The sequence below is a fragment of the Crassostrea angulata genome, chromosome 10 (assembly GCF_025612915.1).
Source record: "Crassostrea angulata isolate pt1a10 chromosome 10, ASM2561291v2, whole genome shotgun sequence".
In the NCBI taxonomy this organism is placed as follows: Eukaryota; Metazoa; Mollusca; class Bivalvia; order Ostreida; family Ostreidae; genus Magallana; species Magallana angulata.
Window position 1 is genome coordinate 6829914 of NC_069120.1, and position 20286 is coordinate 6850199.

At 33.3% G+C, this 20286-nt stretch overlaps 2 protein-coding genes across 2 annotated transcripts; one reads left to right on the forward strand and one right to left on the reverse strand.

Annotated features, from left to right (window-relative positions):
- Positions 1-1775: 1775 nt before the first annotated feature.
- Positions 1776-11003, reverse strand: LOC128165137 (U4/U6.U5 tri-snRNP-associated protein 2-like). The gene is made up of 14 exons (XM_052829368.1): positions 10604-11003; positions 7632-7695; positions 7288-7382; positions 6710-6846; positions 6165-6261; positions 6007-6062; positions 5627-5852; positions 5341-5486; positions 5076-5121; positions 4741-4964; positions 4427-4488; positions 3436-3577; positions 2687-2773; positions 1776-2031 (listed from the first exon to the last, which is right to left on the reverse strand). The coding sequence occupies exons 1-14, from the start codon at positions 10992-10994 to the stop codon at positions 1921-1923; spliced, it is 1884 nt and encodes a 627-aa protein (XP_052685328.1). The 5' UTR covers positions 10995-11003; the 3' UTR covers positions 1776-1920.
- Positions 11004-11161: 158 nt separating this feature from the next.
- On the forward strand, positions 11162-18137 carry LOC128165138 (UPF0561 protein C2orf68 homolog). Its single transcript, XM_052829369.1, has 4 exons — positions 11162-11319; positions 16171-16283; positions 17435-17496; positions 17650-18137. The coding sequence occupies exons 1-4, from the start codon at positions 11243-11245 to the stop codon at positions 17785-17787; spliced, it is 390 nt and encodes a 129-aa protein (XP_052685329.1). The 5' UTR covers positions 11162-11242; the 3' UTR covers positions 17788-18137.
- The last annotated feature ends 2149 nt before the right edge of the window (positions 18138-20286 follow it).

Consider the following 20286-nt stretch of genomic DNA (forward strand, 5'->3'; position numbering starts at 1 on the left):
TTTTTGTTCCAGACCTATTCAGAACTGATCAGCCATTAAAGCTCTAGTTAAAAGGAAATGGTTCTTTAAAGATCCTCAACATATAATCCACGACTATATATTTAAGCGGAATGTAATTTAAGATAGACCATTCTGAACATTTGCAGAGGTAAATATACACGAAAATCTCTATCGATTTAGGAAGAATTTATTGTGCAATTTAAATCGAACAGGGATTGTAGATAGTAATCCTTTTAATTATTCCTGGTTCATTAGAACTGTCAGCACACTCAGACTGTCCAAACTTACGGACAACTGAGCGGATTGCGGGCGAAATTTTCATCTATCTTGGGATGTTTGAATTTAATCTTGAATTATTGGGAAGAGTGAATCGATAGAAGCAAGATAATGACAGGTAATACTCTGTTACAAGAAACAATCAAAGCATTGTTCAAACTGCTCGGAGACAGACATTAGCCCAGAATTCGGTCTGTTCAAGGTGTTGTGCAGTGACTAGGACGGAGGACATTGCAAGCAAAGTCGCCTGTAGCCCGGTAGATAAAACGTGTTGTGTAAATTCGCTGCTTCACAAACCGGTACCAGCGCGCCGTGTCCCAACGACAAACAGTCACACCTAATCTGCATTAAAAGCTTAGATGTTTATATAGGCATAAGTCTTACAGCGTCACTCCGGGAGACTTCTATATTAAATGTCACTGCAGTAAAACCAGACCCTCAATAGCTCTCGTGAAAAACGCGCATTTAATTGAAGCAATGACAGGCAATGCGGCAATTCAATTAATAGGTTTTACATTAATTGAAGACACATAATCCTAAAGATTTGCAAGAAGGGATTTAATTTTAAGCCGAAGTAGTAGTACAATACGATTAGATCCCTAGACCGGAGCAGACGTTTTCACTAAATTCAAAATAAACAAGGCATTCTATTGAACTCCGGTTGAGATGGCGTAGTTTAAATATAATGTTTTCCTAGTGTTATCTGTTATCAAAAACGGTTTTAAAAGAGTTCTTACTGGAATACATGGCTGTCAAATGTTTACAGACTCACAGAAATCAATGAGTGTTTCAATTATTTGACTAAAAATGCCAATACCTTTGACAAAACCATTAACAATTCGATATCACAAGTCTGCCGAACAAATGGGCATCGGAAAAAAGTTCCTTTGGAATTTGCGACAATCCATTTCCCATTTCAACTAGTAGAAGGTGACAGAGAAGTATGTGTAGGTTGTAAAGCTCCATTCTGTGGAAGAATGTTAAAGCCCAAAGCAAGTCAGTCCTACTGTTTATGCAAATGGAGACAAAAGGCATCCAGGGCATTATTAAATCAATCTATAATTCTAAAAGCAGAAAAACAACGAAATCTTAACAACCTTAAACCTTTCGTGACATTTAAAAAGTCCATAAGGTTCCAAAAAGGTGTGCATTATTCATCGTTGGAATCAATTCTCTTCTTAATAATATAACATTAATGTTGTGAGTGAGAGGTTTTCAAGCTATACAACTACACTTGTTCTTTTAGAATCCATGCCCCCCCCCTAAAATATCAATGTCATTAAATAGCATGACCTTGAAAAAAGGAGAGGAGATACACAAAGCAATACTGGTCATTTGATTCAAAGCTAAAATGGAACTTGGTCTGGCCAAATGAAAAAGGTTAACACTAGCTCACATACAGTAGATAAAGCAAATGTATGTCAGAAGGGAATAAATAAATGAAGTTATACAACATTCTGCAAAAGCTCTTCTTAGAGAAATCAAATCCAACTCTGATATACCAGTACACAAGTGATTTAATTGGAGATCTTGAACACACTGTACAGTGTACCAGTAACAATATATAATTATATGTATGATAAAACAATCATCTAGAGTCAAGACAGACACACACACAGCAGCCTTGGCTGTTAGCGGTCAGATTCAGGTGTCAGCCGTTTTCCCCACTTCCATTGACTCTGGGAGTGTTCCTGACAGTTCCACAGGATCTTTACCATACACTGGGTTAGGTATATCTTTTCTCAACTCAAATATCTACAATAAACAAAACATCATACAACTACCAAAACAATTCCTACAATCAGTTTAGTGCTACAGATAACAAGTAGAAAAATGTTTAAGAACAAATAGAGGTTCCAGTCTTAAAGTTTAATTTTCACAATTATATATCAAATCTTTGTACATATATTTTCTTTATGTACCTTTATAGAAAATATCTGGTTAGTCGCAAATATTTTGAAATATTGACCTTTAATCTATAAAATCTTCACATCTGGTAACTAATTTAGTTGGTCTTATATCACCAAGACAAGAGTTGACAAAAGTTTAAGACCAATCAGTAAAACTGCAAGGGAAGTAACTGTAGTTAGTTGTTGTTAAAGACCTTTGTCATATAAGCCCGAACATTCTGAACACTAATGTCGATAATTTCTTGTTGTCTATGTTGAGTGGTCAGAGACAATGGCGAGCAGGATCTTTAAAAAAATCACATTTACTTCGACATAAAACAACTCAGTATGAGAACCTCTCACTTCTCCACCTAGTTCTTTGGAAAAAGGATTACCAGTAAGAGCATTCTATCCATGGGGCTTTTAAGATTGGAAACTCTATTGATCTGTCGGCAAACAAAGCAAAAGTTCTGTAATGCCATCAACCTTGTTATCATAGAAATGACTTATAATTCACCCACCTGTATATAGCTCTCTGACAATGGGATCATCTGGGGTAGGATGTCTGTGACATGAAGGTCCTGCATTTCGTACCATTTCTGGGTACCCTGTCAGATGTTCAGAAACACAGTTCAGTACAAGATCACATTAACAATAACACCAATGGTTTGTCCCTCAATTTACAGAAAACTGCAAACAAAATTAACCATTCCAACCAATATAGAATGAGAAAGTCATCATATATTCAGCATAACTCAAATTAGTTAAGGTCAGACGACACGTTCCTCGAGCATCTTTTTTGTATCTCCTCATAATAAAGAGTTCCAATAAAAATTATTATTTATAATAATTTTTAAATTGATTTAGATTTTTATTTTTTGCATTTGTAAACCTAGATGGCCGAGTGGTTAGAGCGGTGGCCGCACACTGCTAGAACTGTAGGTTCCACGGGTCGTGAGTTCAAACACCATCTCCGGCTGTATATATCAATATATATCAGCAATTCAAGTGTATTTTCAAAAAGATTATATAGGAAATTGCATACTCTAGTATTTTGCAAAAATTCCTGGTAAGGTATCCTAATTTTTTGCAAGAAAGCTTGTCAAAGTAGTAGTAAATCAATAACAAATTCCTGGAAAAAGTTATATAAAATTGAGGAACGTGTCGTCTGACCTTAAACAACATATCAATTGTAAGTTTGTATTTCTAAATCCTTTATTACTGAGAAACACATGTCAAGGTTCTAGGCTAACTTAAAGCATTGTGTTACCTTGTGTAGAACATGGACTCTGTACGTCCCCTTGCCTCGCTCTGGCTCTCCATCATGTACAATGTTAGCCATCAGGTCGTAGGTGGTGTTTCTGTGTAAAACCCGGTGCTCTGGGGCTAGCAAATCTCCAAAATCAATGTTCCTGAAACAAAGAATATACTTGGGATTTAAAATTCGAAAACATAATACTGAACTCACTTTGTATTGAAAACTTATAAATCTTTTGTGCTTAAAGGGACTTGGACACGATTTAAGATCAAACATTTTATTTTTATTTTTTATGTATTAAATGGTTAACTGGTGCATTTTAAATGATTGACCAAAATATTGAATGTTAAAGTCAAGTTACAAGCGAGATCCATAGGTAAGAATTGGTTGTTATGTAAACAAAGCTCGAGTCTTATAGTTGTTTACAAAAAATGTAATATAGAAAATTATCATTTCTCAGACAAAATGACGTGTAAAAAACAAGGTAAACTACGGTAATTCAATATCTTCATAAATACTATTAATATCAAAAAAAGAAAGTTACATTTGATTGATACTTACACCAATACAGCACATATGTATAAAATGACAATATTAAGCTTTGTTTACAAAACAAAGAATTATGAACTCTCAGTCTGTATCTTGCTTATAATTTGATATCTGACTTTTAAATTTTGACATAGCATTCTTAACTTCTATATTTATCAGCATAAACATTGAAAATGGAAAAATAAAATTGTGAAAATTTTAAGTCAAATCGTGTCCAAGTCCCTTTAAGACTGAACCAACAACCTCCGATATGATTCCAATTTCCCCATAGTTTTAGCATTTAGCTTTTGCTGCATCAAATAAATACTACAAACTTGTATGACCTGAATGGTAGGACCTTATAAATTACAATAACCTTTTACTGAACAAATTAACAAAAAGAAAAATGTCAAATTTTTTTCTCCATCTGAGTTATTTAAATGAAATTATGTCACTTTACAGACTAAATACTTACTTGATTGGGAAGTTGACAATAGTTGGATTCTTTTCTTTAATAAAATAATTCTTTGTGAACCTCTGAAAAGAGATTCATATGGGTGAGTAAAATGTTTGAATAACAATTCTTTGAATGCGAAGTACATTACATCCAATTCATAAGAGTAAAATTAAAGCTTTTTCATACAATGAAATAAAAGGGGAAGTTCAATTGGCTTGTTGTCTTATTAAAAAATCAGTAATATTCTTTGCTGTTTCTCTGAGGAAATAAGATGTGCATGCTCTGAATCAAGATTAACAGGAATGGTAAAATGAGACTAGGCTACAAATAACCTTGATGAAAATGATGAGGAAATTGGGTAATCTGGTGATCTGGAAGCGTTTCAGCTGAGAATCTTTGTGTGTTTTATACTCCTTCTCCGAGACTCCATTAAACTTGGTCAGGAGTGAAGCGAAGGGAACCTGAGGAATGATATTCTCCTGGAGTTCGTCCGGGTAAAGTGGGGGTGGGGGCAGGTCACAGGTCAGATACAGCCAGGGAATCTCCTCGGCATGCTCTAAATTGTGGATAGGATCATAAGATTGTTTTCCTTTTCATCTATTACAATCATTGCTTACAGAGTTTTTTAGTTGTATATTGTAATGAACATTAAAACTACAGTGCATACCTAAATATTCATCCGTCAACAGAAGCTTCTCTTTTTCCTCTTCTTTCTAAAAAGAGAAAAAAAATTCATAAAATCAACTGAAAAGTAGCTGATAGCAATTAAACATTATGTGAAAGAAAATAATACAATTTGTATTTTCTTCAACAACAAAGGTCCCTCAAAAATTACAATTTGAAAATTAAACATAGATTTACATAATACAATCTTTGCAAATCATGTCAATTACTATTATTTTTTTTTTGCACAGAGGCCAGTAAAAACTCACCAAATCAATTGGCAAAACCTTTCTTGTATACACTCTCATTTTCCCTCTAAAAGTTTTGTTGACAATGGTACTGTTCAGCCTCTTGGTTCCATTCATTGCCAAGTGTAGAGCATTTAAAAACCAGGACATGAACTCAAGGGCATCACCTGTAGACACAACATGGATGGTCTATGATATCACACAGTACATGATAATTAAGGTCTTACAAATGTTCAATTATGGTAATAGTTCAGCTACCTCTGATTATCTTTTCAAAACTCTTCTACTGATACATTGCATTATATACCTTGTTCCGTGATTTGAAATTTCTTTTTACTGCACAAGACAACAGCTTGTAACATCTCGTGGGGGCTGACATGAGCCTTAAAATTTCTTGGATTCCAGAGCTTCCTCAGAAGTTCCCCAAATCTCTGGACAGTAAGAAACATCTGGTCCCCCGGGGGCCTCTTGATCTTCTTGTAGTTGTCTTCTTGTAAAAAAAAATTTCTCAAGGGTGTCACATGAGACAAGGCCTGAAATAAATGAAACTGTGACTTATATTCATTGTGATCACAAAATGATTGGTTCATACATGTAAATTCTGTCTCTTATCATTGTCTTTTAGACACATAAACCTTAGAAGTTGTATATCAAGGACAAGCCTAGCAACAGATCACTTTTACAAACCTGAAGTATCACATTGCAGTAGTCATTCTCCTTGATATTGTTGAGACCCACAATTCCTGAAATCAGATAAATAATCAGGTTCCTTAATGACTTTGTTTCCTTTCACATGATTTTGTTTTTAAATTGCTGTGCATTAAGTATTGAAGTCAATGACATACCAGGTAAATAGGTGGTGCCATCATATGCACGAGAAAGTTTACTGCTCGAGTCCAAGGATGCTATGTGCTCATTACTAAATGTGGGATTTAGAACATACTGAAACAAAGAAGACCAAATACATAAATAGTTGTTAAAGACTAATAAAATAAGAATTTTCTTTGTAAAAGTAATGAAACAAAACTAATAAATATTGCAAAAGCATAATTTTTCCATTAATACTCTTGCAAAATCTGTTACTGAAACACTGTGCGGATTAAACATTAATTAATATAAAGTCTTTACTTTCCTTTGTATTCATAAAATATTGTCCTAGCAAAATATTCATTCTTTCAATAATGTTCAATAAATAGAAAGTACTATTTATTTAAAAAGTAGTTATACATGTACCATCTAAGAATGGTTTTTCCATAAGTTTAGGTAGCATGAGATCAAACAAAAAGGGCAGATTAAATAAACAGCTGAACATGCACATGAAAAATTACATCCTCACATAAAAATAATTCTGAATTAGCTTTTCTAAATTCATATCTACCAAATAACTTACAATGATGTCATCTAGGGAGGAGTCAATGATCTGATAATTGTCAGGCAAGCAGTAAAACTTCTGGGTCAATAAATTCAGAAACACATGATGGCTATCCAGAACACTATGAGTATAGGCATGAGAGAGCTTTCCTCGTCCTGAAATGTAAGACAATGAATAAAGTACAGCATTTACACAAAAAATTCTCTAGTACATGTATTCAAGTCTGCAATGCTCTTGTACAATTTCATACTGGGGTCTCACCATCTCAGCAGTTTAAATTAGAAAAATTTAGCAACATTGCTGACATTTTGGGGAATTTTATGAAAATCATTGCAAACTCATAGTATTTAAGATTTCTTGTGATTTTTTTTTTATGGATTTCATTCCAGTTTAAAATACAGATACACAAATAGTAAGTCTAGATATTATTGGACATAAATATTTTTCTAGATTTGAGGGATAAGGATAATTGTGATTATAAACCCATTTGTTTTGAAAAAAAATAGATACAGTACATTTAACTGGGACAGGGGCATTTCAGAGGCATCAGTTATAGACAACAAAGAGCCTTCAGACTGGTTTGTTAATCAAGATACCTTGGAAGTACTTTCCACAGACTAGACAGGCGTAGACATTTATGTGAGAGAGTGACACAGAACAAAGCTTCTCAAAATCAAAGTCAAGGACAGATCTGCAAGGAAAACACAATTACATAAGTCAAACACATGGCTACAATAATACATCATATGTAAAATTATAAGACAGACCCCTGTAAACATCTCATCCAACACTTCTCTAATGCTTAGGTCTTTCTTTTAACATTGATCTTAAATACAGGGTATAGAGTCGGAGATTAAACTAAATTAAGTCAAAGTATGGTTTAAATTAACAAGTTTACCAGTTGATGGTTTCAAGGTAAGGATCAGATTAACAAGTTTACCTGTTGATTGTGTCTAGGTAGGGACAAGAACGACTTCTATCAACTTTGGGATCCTGAACTGCCTCTACAAATTAATTGATAACAAGTGAAAAGCTGTCAATGTGACAGCAAACCGGGTTTTCTTTTATGTGAACTGTATCCATAATCCATGTCAACCCGTATCCAGTGAAATGGATAAGGTGAAAGGGTACCCTATATGCAATATTTTGCCAAAAAATGACTAAGTTCAAAAGCTGGTATTTTTTTTCATAAATAATCAGAAATCAAAATCCTAGCAATATGCATACCTCTGATATATGTACAATTGATCTGCAAAAGAACAACTTCCTATCTTGAAAACTGTAGGAGCAGTTATCCGTACAAATAGTACCCTATATGCAATTTTTTGCCAAAAAATGACTAAGTTCAAAAGCTGGTATTTTTTTCATAAATAATCGGAAATCTAAATCTTAGCAATATGCACACCTCTGATATATGTACAATTGATCTGCAAAAGAACAACTTCCTATCTTGAAAACTGTAGGAGGAGTTATCCATACAATAAGGTTCCCCTTTATGCAATTTTTTGCCAAAAAATGACTAAGTTCAAAAGCTGGTATTTTTTTCATAAATAATCGGAAATCTAAATCTTAGCAATATGCACACCTCTGATATATGTACAATTAATCTGCAAAAGAACAACTTCCTATCTTGAAAACTGTAGGAGGAGTTATCCGTACAATGAGGGTACCCTATATGCAATATTTTGCCAAAAAATGACTAAGTTCAAAAGCTGGTATTTTTTTTCATACATAATCAGAAATCAAAATCCTAGCAATATGCACACTTCTGATATAGGTACAATTGATCTGCAAAAGAATAACTTCTTATCTTGAAAACTGTAGGAGGAGTTATCCGTACAATTAGGGTACCCTATATGCAATATTTTGCCAAAAAAATGACTAAGTTCAAAAGCTGGTATTTTTTTCATAAATAATCAGAAATCAAAATCCTAGCAATATGCACACTTCTGATATAGGTACAATTGATCTGCAAAAGAACAACTTCCTATCTTGAAAACTGTAGGAGGAGTTATCCGTACAATGAGGGTACCCTTTTGGCAGCCGCCCGCCCGCCCGCCATTTTCACCATTTTAATAACCGGATTTTTCCGTTGGAAAACCCGGTTAAAAATTGCATAATTTTTCCTTTCAATTTTTTTATATGCTAGGAGCAAATCAATGACCATGCAAAAGAGTCAGCAATTTTTTCTTTTACAATAGAAGTGACAGATGCTTCTTCTTTTATACTTGTGAAACTCATTGATTGTTAACTTCTCTCACAAGCCCGAAGGGTCAGGGAAAGTAAAGCTTTTCTTGTAAGATAGCATGTATATACAGGTAACTCTTGAAAGCTCGAAGTCCATGGGACCAAGAAAAAACTTCGAGGTATCAAGAGTTCGAGTTTTCAAGAGTTCGAAATTTTCCGGGTTGACCGACAGGTTTTTTAAAATTAGTCTTACCGGATGTTATGATTAAGCCATTTATTTAGTGCTAACCTTACGCACGTGCTTAAATAACGTTTTGTTTTCAGTTAAATATACAGACCTGCATATTTTAAAAACTAAATAGAAACAAATATTGAATAAATTCATGATACACTGCAATTATTTGTTTTATGCATCATATTATGATCAGATTGCTCAGTACTACTCGACTGCGAGACAACATGTCATAAATTAAATAAATAAGTATCAACATGATCACCCATTCTTCCCATTGTAAGGGTCCTTCACCAACTGTAAACACTTGTTCAGCAATCATCATTATAATGCCAATGATGCTGATAAGCATAATTTCTACAGTTTTATAATTCAAAAATTTTGACGATGGCTCAAAATTATCTTTTCGTCTCAATTAATTTCTCATTTTCACTGCATCAGTGCGTCTTCAAATTATCGCATAACGATTCGTGTAAATTATAGATTAGGTATCGATATGGCCAATCATCAAACAATTATCATCTTGCAGGACAAGTGTCGCCTGAATAAACAACCCATGACACGGGTCACGCGTCTAATGCCTGGAGCCATTTAAATGACCAAGTAGGTGTTAAATAGGTAACGCTTGGATATACACAGCCACTTCGAGGTATCGAGAGTAAAAAACTATAGATTATGAATTAAGGGACTGCAGTTTGATTTTGAGGGATCAAGGGTTTCGAGAGAACAAGAGTTTGAGAAATCAAGAGTAAATTTGCTTAGTTATAAAGGGAAAAAAATCTGGACCCTAGACTCACTTCGAGCGATCAAGAACTTTGAGCGATCAAAGTTCGAGCCATCGAGAGTTACCTGTATGTGATAATAAAGCATATTTTACTGATAACAAACAATTCTTATTAAACTTGAAAATTGCTTCAATCTCTTTACAATTAAAAATACTGTTTACAAGATAAAAAGGGTTTAGTCTTCTGCAACTGGTCTACTCTATGATTATAAAAATATTATTTGCATTCTTTGGAGCATTCTAAATTTGACTGTCCTCATTAAGTATGATGTCAATTAGCATAAAGAATGAAGAAACATATCCAATTTTGCACATTTGATGAATTCATATACCCAAGTAGTCAACAAAAATATAATTTTTATTTTACAATAGCTTCACCCTACAAAAGGTCACTCTATTAAACATAATTACATAAAAGCAAAAAACTACAATGTATACGTAACGGGATAGGAGAAATAATGACAGACGAGACCAGGATTTGAACCTGGGCCCCCTGAATCTCTAGTCAAGTGCTTTATCAACTAAGCTATCTGGTGCCAGTATTCGAACTGGTTTTACCTTCACATGTTTAACTGTCAGCTATTGTCGGTAAAGCAAAATCTTGTCATTTATGAAGGAATTTGTTTTTTGGCAATGTATAAAATTGAATGATTTCACTCCAACTAAATAGAACATTTGGATTTTAACAAAGTATGAGTTAGTCAATTACCGTAGTCGTCATCATCATCAGCTGCTTTAGGTGCAGCTACCAATCTGGCTGCTTTTGACAACCTAGTTTCCTCGCTTGCCTTCTTAGGGGGTGATGAATCCGATGTTCTTTCAGTTTTAATCTTGACTGGCGAAGTTTTAACTGTTTCTCCCGTTTCTTCTTTTGGAGTCACCTTACTGTTTTCGTTTGCATTGTCCGATTTCTTTCTAAGAATACTCCTGGGTTGTGGGGTAGTCACTTCCTTGTCATCCTGACTTAAGGTTCTCGGCTTTTTCAAAACTGATTTAACTGGATTTTCTTCACTTTCTTCCTCCTGTTTTCGCCGTTTAAGAATGCTTCTCATTGGATTATCCTGCGTATCGTGGTCGTTCGATTCCACATTTTCCGCCATAGTTTACATCTGTTGTGTAGTACGTCATCAAAATTGTTTAGAATAATTAACAGCTCGTACATAGAATTTAGAAGCTATTTCTTTTAGAATTTTCATGTATATTTTATTTCATTTATTAATGCCAAGCAATTTCAGAAAAAAAACCTTTTTCAAAATATTTTAAAATATTCCTTTCGTAAAAGACTTAGGACCTAGACTCTTGTTTTACGAAAATTATTTAAAAACTTGCTCAGCATGTTCAGTTCAACATGGCTGCTGGATTGCGATCGAGACTTGATATGAAACATGGTTTTATGAAAAAGATCATTCAGAACCAAGTTGATAGGTATATTCATTTTAAAAAATGATGAAAGCAGTATTGGTTCTTTCTTCAACCTTATTGTTTTACGTAAATTCGATGGTTTTCCGTCTTACCTGGTTTTTTCTAATATGCTTTACGGTGCGACCGTTGGGGCTAGCACAGCATGTGATCAAACAATGAATTATAATAAATCAATAAAAATGAAATTAACAACGTAAAATATGAATGCAAAAAATAAAACATCCCTATTTTTCAGTAAATTTTTATTATTCATAGTTTATAAGATTTGTTATGATTTAGTTAATATGTAAACGGTGTGACCGTTGGACCGAGCGCAGAATTAACACAGTGCAGTTTGATTTTTGTATAATAAAATCTATTTAAAACCCACAAAGTAGGATCCGCCAGCATGGTTGCCTACTCAAATCATTCGTCAAAGTTAAACTAAACGTCGCGTGCTCAGTCTACATTATGACGTCATATTTCAGACGTAAAACGTTCGAGTTTTGTCTTCGGAAATAGCCGAAGAGAGTTACGTGATTCCGAATTTTTTTAAATTTCTTCTTTCATTGTTCATCAATTTATTAAAATTTAATACTTTATTCAGAATCTAAAAGATTCGTTTCTTGACGTTTAATGTTTTTATTTTCCATCTGATAATTTGATAAGACATACATAGAACAAGTCGTGTTTCTTGATTGAAGCACTATTGGAACTTTTCTGGTATCCTTTTTAATTTCTTTTAATTCAAATTACCTTCTATTGAAGCACTGGACTTATTTAATCGAGTTTAGGGGCAATAAACATCGATAAGTACCATTCAATCAATGATCGAACTAACTTTTAAAAAACAAAATGGCTGCCAGTATGGCGGCGCCCAGGGCTGGAAGAATTTTTTTTTGGCCTTAGTACCCCTGATTCAACTTTAATTTTTCACTGATTTTCTCATAGATACGTGTTACCATTAATCCTCGCTTCGCGAGGCGGGCTTCGCCCGCCTCTCGCTGCGCTCGGTATAAGTAGAACAGTAGTGTAATCAATGTCGTTGAATAATAATTTTAATATATAAATATTCATTGCACTGTATCTCCTCTTTTAAAGTGATTGTAACGTCAGTTCATCCCCCTTTTTTGAAGTAGACATTTCTTTAAACCTACATATAAAACTTGACTCATCATAGAGCCCCCCTCCCCAATGTCAAAAAAATAATATTTCATTTTTTTTTAATTTACACATGGAAAATCGACTTATCATGGATTTGCCCCCTCCACTTTAAAAAAAAAGAAAAATAATCTTTAATTATTTTTTTTTAATTTACGCTTAAAAATATTTGCTTATCATATTAAAAGAACATGGTGCCCTCCCCCACACCAGTGCATGTAATAAATGGAAGTGAAAATAAAGAAACCATTGAACTGCTAAAGAGCTGAAGGATTAGAATTTTCACGATTTTTTTTTTTTTTTTGCTTTCAAAGAATTTTTGGATGAGGCTGCCATCCACCCACTCCCTATGCGATGCTACCTGTACGTTCCAGGAATTTACCGTAATTATAGTGAATAAAATAAATGTGAGCATTCATCAAAATGAGTGCAATTTACAACTGTTTACTGTATCTGAAGAAATGTCCTTATTCTTCAGCTGTTCTTTTGCTTAGCCTTTGCAAGATTTTGAGAGGATTTTGGTCATTTAAGCAGATTTACAAGTACTTCAACTAGAGTAATTTCCCCCTTATCAGTGCTTATTGTGACGTCAAAGCTGACGTTGGTTAAATTTCGCCTGACTCTTTAAAACTCCCCTGAGAAATAAAAGTATGCGAAGTATACTGTTTTATATACTTAAAAAAGCATGATGTTCTTAAAATTACATATCTTATATATGCTTTTCAAAAGTTGTACTTTGATTCTCGCGAGAAAGTAAGGTTGGAAACCATTGGTACTATGAATTGTAGGTCAAAATTTACTGACGCCGAAAAAATCTATCGGACCAATGTGTAATGTGTAAACCTTTGTGACGTCGCTCGATTATTTTTGATTGAGAGAGTACTGACGTGAACTTTAGAGGTAGCACTGACAGTATATCATAAACATCGTTATTGTTTTCATATTGTCTTGCTGATTCTTGTGAGAGTGTGAAGTGATGAAAATTGCCATGATTACGGGGAACTACTGAGATGATTAAAACAATGCATTACTTGTCCGATTTACTGACGCCAAAAAAATCCATTTAATGAATGTGCAACTAGTCCCAATTTTCTATTCACACATGCCTTGCCGATAGAGCTCGCTTCGCACCGGTGCTGCATGCCGGCGAGCTGTGCTCGCTATTAAAAAATTAATTTGTTAGTGTTAGCCAAGCCAGAGACTGTTATTTATGTCTCTGGTGTGAGTTCACCTGAGTTGACAGCTGAAGTTATCCAGAACCACTTAAATTTCTATGGAAGTATTTTTAGATAGTATATATACACGTTTGTTCATATTATGATTCCTGGGGGAAGGATGGAGCCCTATAGAAAGAATAATCTTACTGTAACCAGGCTCACTCAGGTCACAGTAAGAATTCGTCCCACATACTTGCAATGAAGCAGCCGCAAAGCGGATGAGCTTCGCGACGATTTTTAGTCTGTTAAAAATATCTGCAGAGGAAAAACACATTTTTATACATTACAAACCTTTTTGAAAATGCATATGTAGTTTAGTCCACAAAAAGCCATTTAATGAGTCGTACCGAGGTATTTTGTTAAAATACGTGTTTGAATTTGCCTGCCATTTTGTTGGAAATTGCACTCAGAATATCTCGGATTTTATCATTAACATGGCGAACGTAAACAGCGAATTTTCAAACGTGATGTTAAAAGTGGCAGCGATTTCGTTCCAAAAACAGTTAATGTGGTAATATGGGATTATAAAAGAGCAACATTGTAGGTATTTGAGACCAATCATATGAAAATTTAGGCGAGATACAGCGTGATATAATTTTTTTATTTGCTACGAAGCGAGTATATGAGACGAATTCTATCGTTAAACAGGGTCCGTAGGACATCTGTCATTTTAACAATAGAACATTCTATTTAGATGGGGCCCCAATGGGGATTGATTTTTTTTTACATAGGAATAATAGTGAAAATTGTCTTCTTAAAAACCGAAACAATAAAAGGGGTTTGTTATTTTAAAAGAAAAGAAAGTGTACAGAAATTTTGAAGATCTTTTTATAAACAAGGTATTTCAACTTCATTGTCAGGATTTTTTGTATTTGATAACATGAAGTTGATTTGATCAGAGATATTGCCGTTTTTCTTAGGTGAGCATTGTGGCCCTCGGGTCATTAGTTTAAAGAATTTTTTATTGTGTGGTGGTACTTTATGGACAACATGTTATTTTGTTCACATGACTTGTTATCTTGCATTCATGACTTAGTGTAATCTTTTATTATCCTAACTACTAATTCTATCATGCAAACAATTTATTTTATTGTGCCCTCTATCTTGTGCACTCAGCTTATCATTTTGTGTGCACAACATTATATTCCATGCAAAGATATCATTAGGATTCAACTAGATTTTAGATAGAGAGAAATAATTTACATTTTTAGTACACAATATGACAAAACAACTTCTACCAGTATTTGATACAATTATACTGCATCTTTATTTTACCAATTTGAAGCTCATTTATATATCATATTGGGTCAGCTACAAATATAATTAATAATATACTTTATCAACAATGGCAGAAAACATTCAGTGTTTTGAAATTATGCCATTCCCATATGTATGCAGATCAAAAATGTTTGTTATGGGAGACATAAGATTTGTACTGTTAGTACTTGGTTTATTGACATGATATTTGAATTGGTCTTGTACATTTATCTGCATCAATTCTCTATTTAAGGGTGTTGTTTACTCAGGGTTTGAGTTCTCATATTCGGATTGTTATAAAGTTCAATGTAATGAGTAAAATTTGTTCTAAACAAAAAAAGTATTAATAAAATGAATTATTATTGACAAAACATTTGATATTTTTACAATATTACGTAATTAGGCTCAAACAAAAATAGACTTTAAGCCAAACAGAGGAAATTCGGACTAAATTTTGCAGATTTTGTTTTCCACTAAAACATTTTTGGCAGTACTCTAATATTGAAAGTTAAGATTATATATTTTAGTCTATATAATTTTTCATATTTTCAGCTGGTTTTACCTCACTTATTCATTAAAATAATTGTATGGCACGAATTGCGAAAATATTAAAATATGCTTAAAAACGATAAAAGACACCATATCTCAAAATTTTGATCATTGACCTCATATAAATTATATGCCAACAGAATAAGGTCAATATAAGTAGTTCAATGCTATAAATCTTTTTGTATTATCATCATTCAAATTTTTGTAAACTTAGATCAAAAATGGGTAGGAATTTGAAAACTGATCGAGGAAATTCGGACTGGAATATTTTTTCAAATTGTAGCTGAAATCTTAATGTTTTGTACCTATTTAGTGCCACTGCCATTCATAAAATGTATTTAATTTTTTAAAGTGTTTTATTATTTAAGAAATATTTACAATTAAGAAAATTTCAATTGTAGTGTAAAATTTTATGGGATTTTTCTTGATTTTTCAAAAAATATTCAATAGCCATTTACTCAAAAAGTAGGTCATTGACCTACTTTTTTGAAAGTAAAAAATAACACTACAATCAAAGGTCTATAACATACAATAGATGGGGTTTCATTATCATCAGTGGAATTTTTTTTTTCATTCTGAGTAAACGTCATCCTTAAAGTCTTTTTACCTATTAATACTTCTATACGTGTACTGGTACTTTTGTTGTTATTAAATTTCAGTGTGATTTTGATCTACACATTTTGTTTTAAAGAGACACATATGACAAGGAGGTTAAAGCTAAACTTACAGAGAAACCCAAGCAAAGACAGAACAAGCAGAAAAAGCCAGATATCCATGTGTATGTCCCTCCAACAAAGTTAAAAGGTAATCGGTGTTTGCTTTGGATTATTTTTACAAATGGAATTCATATTTTATGAATAATTGAATAATTTTGTGAAAAAGCAAACTTTAGCTTATCTCAGCTGAAAGCTTAAATAAACTTCTAACTGTAGATCAAACTTTTTACAGTACCTGCTCGTGTTAAAACTTGACATTTTTTATCAATTTCAACCAAACTTGGCACAAAACATTCTTGAATGAAGGGCCATGATGTTTGTAAAAATGAAGGGTCAGATTCCCTTTGAAATGGAGAATAGAAATAGAAATTAAAAATGTAGTGTATGGTGTTAATGTTACCAAGATATTATCCGGTATAAAGAAAAATCTTTCTGAAATAAATTTGGATGGCACTGAGGGTTCTATTTAATAAGATAACAGCTAAACTGATAGCTGATATTTTTACACATGTATTACAATTTGGAACTATGGGAAAAGGACTATATATGATAAGGGCCTAAAATGGCCCCCTAAAATGAACATCATCATTTTACTATCATTCTTTGTTTTCTTAGTACAGATATATATGTGATGTGTTTACATAATATTCATTTTGGTTCAAGTGCCCACAATTTAGAAATATGACATTGTAAAGACAACCTTTTCCCGCCATTTTTGCATTTTTAGCGCAAAACAGCTTATTTTCAAGCAGTTTTTCCTTCCGAAAGCATAGAGCGCATTCTTGAACAAATAAAATATTTTAATCAGAGATGTATCTAGCCAAGACTATTAAGTGACAAAAAATTTTTCCTTGTTCAAGCATGCGCTCTATATTTCCCATTCGTAAATAGATAAGAAAAATGTCAATTTTTGGCTGTTTTTGATTGAATTATTGAAATGGCGTCACTTCTGACGTCATATACTGCCAGTGAGTGCAAATAAATCAAATAAATAGATGAAAAATATATTTTATATCAACTCTTCTAAAAAATTCGTTAACATTTTATTGTACCCAAAACACTTAAAAAATGGCGAATTATGGGGGCCAAATTTAACTCTTATCATATATAGTTCTTTACATCATATTTGCACACTTTTTTTTCAGTTTAGTCCATTGTAATCATCCAGTAATGGATCAGATACCTTTGATTTTGGAAGATAAATATTTTGATATAAACAAAGATTTTGTGCAATTTCAGAGATGTTTATTTTGGAATTTGAGGACAAAGACGGATCAGTATTCAAGACGTCAGTGTGTAAGGTATACCCGGTAGTTCAAGTCCGAAACAAGATGGAGTGAGATTTTGTTAACCATAAAGGATGATAACTTTGCAATGTAACTTTCTATGAATCTGATATACATGTATTGCTATAATTCATTGTATAAGTGATAAAATTGTGTTCTCTCTGACAGAATGATAGTGCTAGTGCCATAGCTCAGAGAGTTGGAGAAGAAAGGAACCTTCCATGTGACTACATAGCCGCACTGGAAGAACGTCTCGAATATGAGATTGCACTTCGTGAAAGTTTTGAGTCAGACCCCAACAGCTGATTTTCTGTTCTTCAATCAATCAAAGCTTGCCCCAAACAAGATGCAGCCCAAGCCTGTTGAAGCTATATATGTGGTGTTGATGATACTCCATTGTTATCTACATGGATCACATGAACTGCTGGCGTTCCTCTATGTGTGTAAAGCAAAGAGTGTAGTGTTTTGAGTATGACCAAGTAAAAATCCTCATTACTTTCTCAGGAAAAAGCATTACACCAGAGACTAGATTCCCAGACACTCCTTTCACTTTTAGATAAGTGTAGTAGTAAACTGCTGCATTTTCAATCTAAAACATACATGTATATTGTATTCTCATACTAAGTGATGTACAATAGAATATAAATAGAAGTTTTGTTGTGTTTTGTTGGTTTGGATAAAAGGCATTTATCAGAGCAAAGTTCTTTTTAAAGAATGTTGGTCAGTGAGGTCACATTGATTGATGCAACCTACATGTATAAAGGTTAAAGTTAGACCATTAAAGCTGAACACCGCTCGTAAATAGGCAATGTTCGCCATATTTCTCTTTCAGCACCGCTTTCCTTGCAACCCCTATATAAGCCACAGACCTCTTAACAGTTTAAAGTACATGTATTTCGAGGTCTCACCTGTGGGGACATACATCTTGCCTCGCTCTGTTACTTGGTCGCAATGAAATTATCAAGTCTTATGCACTTTTCCCAGGCCAGGAGAGTACTCAAATCAATTACGGTAAACTGGTCAATGCATTATTTACAAACAGAATACGCACATAGGATAAGAATTAAATGCAGAAAAATCCAAAAACAACGAAAGTAACTCTACACGTCGACCACGAGTTTCAGGTGTGCAATCAGGTGTAACAAAGTCAAAGGGTTTATATACCAGGTACCTATGTGATGGTGCTTATTTACGAGTGGTGTTCAGCGTTAAGATCTCAGCCAAGGGTGCAAATCTGATTGAAGGATGCTTTTTACTCAAAATTACTGGGAATAAAGTTTGAGAATTTTAGATGTTGAGTTAGAAATCAAACTAGTGTTACTGGCAATTTTGAAAATAAAAAATGAACCCAATATGATTACTAAAGAACAGGGGCGTACAAGGCGTTGTTTATCCCCCACTCGGAGCAATGAAGACAAAAGAATTTCAATTTAAGTTAGAATATTAGTTTTTGACTTGTATGCATTGTTTTTATTATAAATTTTACGATGGAAGTCAATATTGTGCTTTCATTCTATAAACATGACAGATATAGACTTCCATACTAAGCTGCACATCAATTTTTGCCTAAATCTTGGACCATTCACTGTTCTTAATTGCAAAATTAGATGTGAATGGGTCCTGACTCCATCCTAAAAGTACTTTTATTTAAAGAATAAGCTAATTTTGATTTATTAAGATGGAGTCTAGACCCATAATTGGTCAAATTTGTTACTTTCACAAAAACGTTTTACTTTATTGATTATTGTCAAAGAGTTGGATTTATTCACCTGTACTTTAACGTGTTGATGTAGCTCACTGTGATAGGCGGAGGCTGGTAGTCCACCCTTCTCCATGGGGAGTGTGTTCAAATCATATAGACGGCACATTTTATTTTTAATTCATTTGCTTCCAAGTAAAACATGGTTTGCATTTTATTGGATTATTATGAAAAAATAATCTTAATACCATTTATATAATGGCAACAATTACGTAATGTTCATGTTCTGTACATACAATGTCTGATAAAAACAGTGCTAGCACAGATATGAGATCATGCTGTAATGCTTAGAAAGCATCAAATTAAACAAAGGAGACAAGTACATAGTATATGCATTATTGTATATCATATATTTGTCAGAGAATGCAGTTCTATATTATACATGTACATATGCACAGTTTCAAATGTAAAGATTTTTTATATGTTCATATGCAATTTCAAAACCATGGGCATGGGGGATTTGTCAGGCATTGTATGCTCCTGTCCTTTGATCACCTTATGAAAGTATTAAGTTGCATCAATAAAAATTTGACTTTTTCTATCTTATTCATACATGTATTTACATTCACCAAGTATTTTTGTCAATTTCTTGAGAAATCCGTGTTTTACATAGCCACAAAACAAATTTCAATCTAACTTGCTTAAATGAATTTGTCTAGTATATATTAAATGCATTACTTATCTCCTCAGTGAACAATAACAATTCTATGACCCATAATAAAAAAAAAATTACATCATTCATTGGTCTTAGCAAAACTTATGTGGTAAATCAAAGTTTTAACTGCTTAAATTTTACGCATTTAATTGAAAGATTCAAAGAGAGAGAGAGCGATGTAAACAGTATGTTTTTCTTATTTTGTTTTATATTGGCAATGTGCATTGCAGGAAAATTTACACATCTGGCTGATGACTGTGTGACGTCTATGTTCAGAAAGGCATGTTTACATAAACATGCAAGTGCTCTCCATCTGCGTAACAAATTCAAATTGATGCTCGCCTCATGTTTAACATACATTGTGAATGTTTAAGGTTTAATTTCTGTCATC

What these genes read in the sequence shown, in the direction of transcription:
- LOC128165137 (XM_052829368.1), bottom strand. Translation starts at nt 10,994, where the DNA reads ATGGCGGAAAATGTGGAATCGAACGACCACGATACGCAGGATAATCCA. An exon ending in TACCTAGACACAATCAACAG is followed by an intron (nt 7,383 to 7,631) that starts GTAAACTTGTTA and finishes TTTTCCTTGCAG; the next exon opens with ATCTGTCCTTGACTTTGATT. An exon ending in ACTGCAATGTGATACTTCAG is followed by an intron (nt 5,853 to 6,006) that starts GTTTGTAAAAGT and finishes CATTTATTTCAG; the next exon opens with GCCTTGTCTCATGTGACACC.
- LOC128165138 (XM_052829369.1), top strand. Translation starts at nt 11,243, where the DNA reads ATGGCTGCTGGATTGCGATCGAGACTTGATATGAAACATGGTTTTATG. An exon ending in ATTCAGAACCAAGTTGATAG is followed by an intron (nt 11,320 to 16,170) that starts GTATATTCATTT and finishes TTTGTTTTAAAG; the next exon opens with AGACACATATGACAAGGAGG. An exon ending in CCCTCCAACAAAGTTAAAAG is followed by an intron (nt 16,284 to 17,434) that starts GTAATCGGTGTT and finishes GTGCAATTTCAG; the next exon opens with AGATGTTTATTTTGGAATTT.